The sequence below is a fragment of the Parasteatoda tepidariorum genome, chromosome 6 (genome assembly GCF_043381705.1).
Source record: "Parasteatoda tepidariorum isolate YZ-2023 chromosome 6, CAS_Ptep_4.0, whole genome shotgun sequence".
NCBI lineage: Eukaryota > Metazoa > Arthropoda > Arachnida > Araneae > Theridiidae > Parasteatoda > Parasteatoda tepidariorum.
The window spans coordinates 35,033,408-35,034,687 of NC_092209.1; the positions used below are offsets into that span (position 1 = coordinate 35,033,408).

The 1,280-nt window shown below is 28.8% G+C and overlaps 1 protein-coding gene across 1 annotated transcript in view; it reads left to right on the forward strand.

The window, feature by feature from the left end:
- The first annotated feature begins 255 nt into the window (after positions 1-255).
- Positions 256-1,280, forward strand: part of LOC107451806 (complement C1q binding protein P32) — a 15,417-nt gene continuing 14,392 nt past the window's right edge. The window contains exon 1 of the mRNA XM_016068032.4: positions 256-700. Coding sequence (XP_015923518.1) covers positions 469-700 — 232 coding nt within the window. The 5' untranslated portion in view covers positions 256-468. The remainder of the gene's footprint in view (positions 701-1,280) is intronic.

A 1,280-nucleotide genomic window follows, 5' to 3' on the forward strand; every position in this document is an offset into this window, starting at 1 on the left:
ATTAACTTTAAAAGTAAAAATACAATTTGTTGTCTATTTTTTATAATTTATTATATTGTTATATTCGAAATCAGAACTAGTACAACTAAGCACTCAACGAAAAAAAAAATGGTAGTAAATTTTTTTAAAACGCCAATAATAAGATAAACCTAAAAAATAGGGTAACCCTGAAAACCGGTTTTTCGTTGCCATCGGAAAGATAGGACCTTCACTTCCTCTTACGGGTTCCTTATATCTACGGCACTAACCTTAACTTTTCTTAAAACAGACTGTTGCCATTCTGAAATGAAATCTTATATTAAAAATAGTATATCAATCAAAATCATCTCACCTCCACTAGTCAGAATTCTCAATAACAACGTGCAGTTGACCGGTGTGATTTTTCGGAATTCTTAACAAATTATTATCTTTCGCAATTTTAAATTGTGTTTCCCCCAAGGACTTGCTTTGAAAGAAATAACTCTTACAATGGCTTTATCTGCAGTTAAAAATTGTCTAGTTTACTCCAAAGCAATTGGTAGCAAATCCTTGTTCTACAAAACAACTAAGTCCCTAATTTCTTATGGTGTGCAAAATAGTAAAGTTTCCAACCGCTCTTTATACAATTTGAGTCATTATAAAAGTGCACGACATTTAAATTCTATGGTTGCCAAAAATGCCCTACCCTACAAATGTATGTGCAGTTACGTACACACCAAGGGTAAGTATGTAAATGAATGATGCAATCATTACAGCAAAATGAAAGACTTTAGTTCATTATATTTTGTTATTAGTAGTGTAATATTAATTGTCGTTATTAAATTTTAATTAAAGCATACATTAATGAAATTTTACTTTTTTTTGTTACAATATTTAATAGTATATATCAAAAGACTTAACAATATTACTCAGGGCATGTATATTATACTACACAACAATATTATTCTCACATACCCTGCAGGGTACTAAATTCCACAAGTTTTACTTTAATATGGATATTTTAAAGATGTTTCCGCCAGGGTTGGCAGGTTTTTGACATGTGACAGTTTTTGACAGTTTAAACCATGGTTTAAACCGTCACGTCAAAAACCTCACTGTCGAAAATGTCAAAAATGTCAAAAACCTATATTCATATGTGAAATTTAATTAATACATAAAATTTATATATTTTTTATAAAGGATAGTGTTTCTAAATATGTTCTAGAAAAAATAAATTTAAAATTTTGAAGAAACACTTATATTTTGAATAGTAACCAAAATCTTGTACTTTTGAAAGCTCACATCTTTTGTAATATTATGTA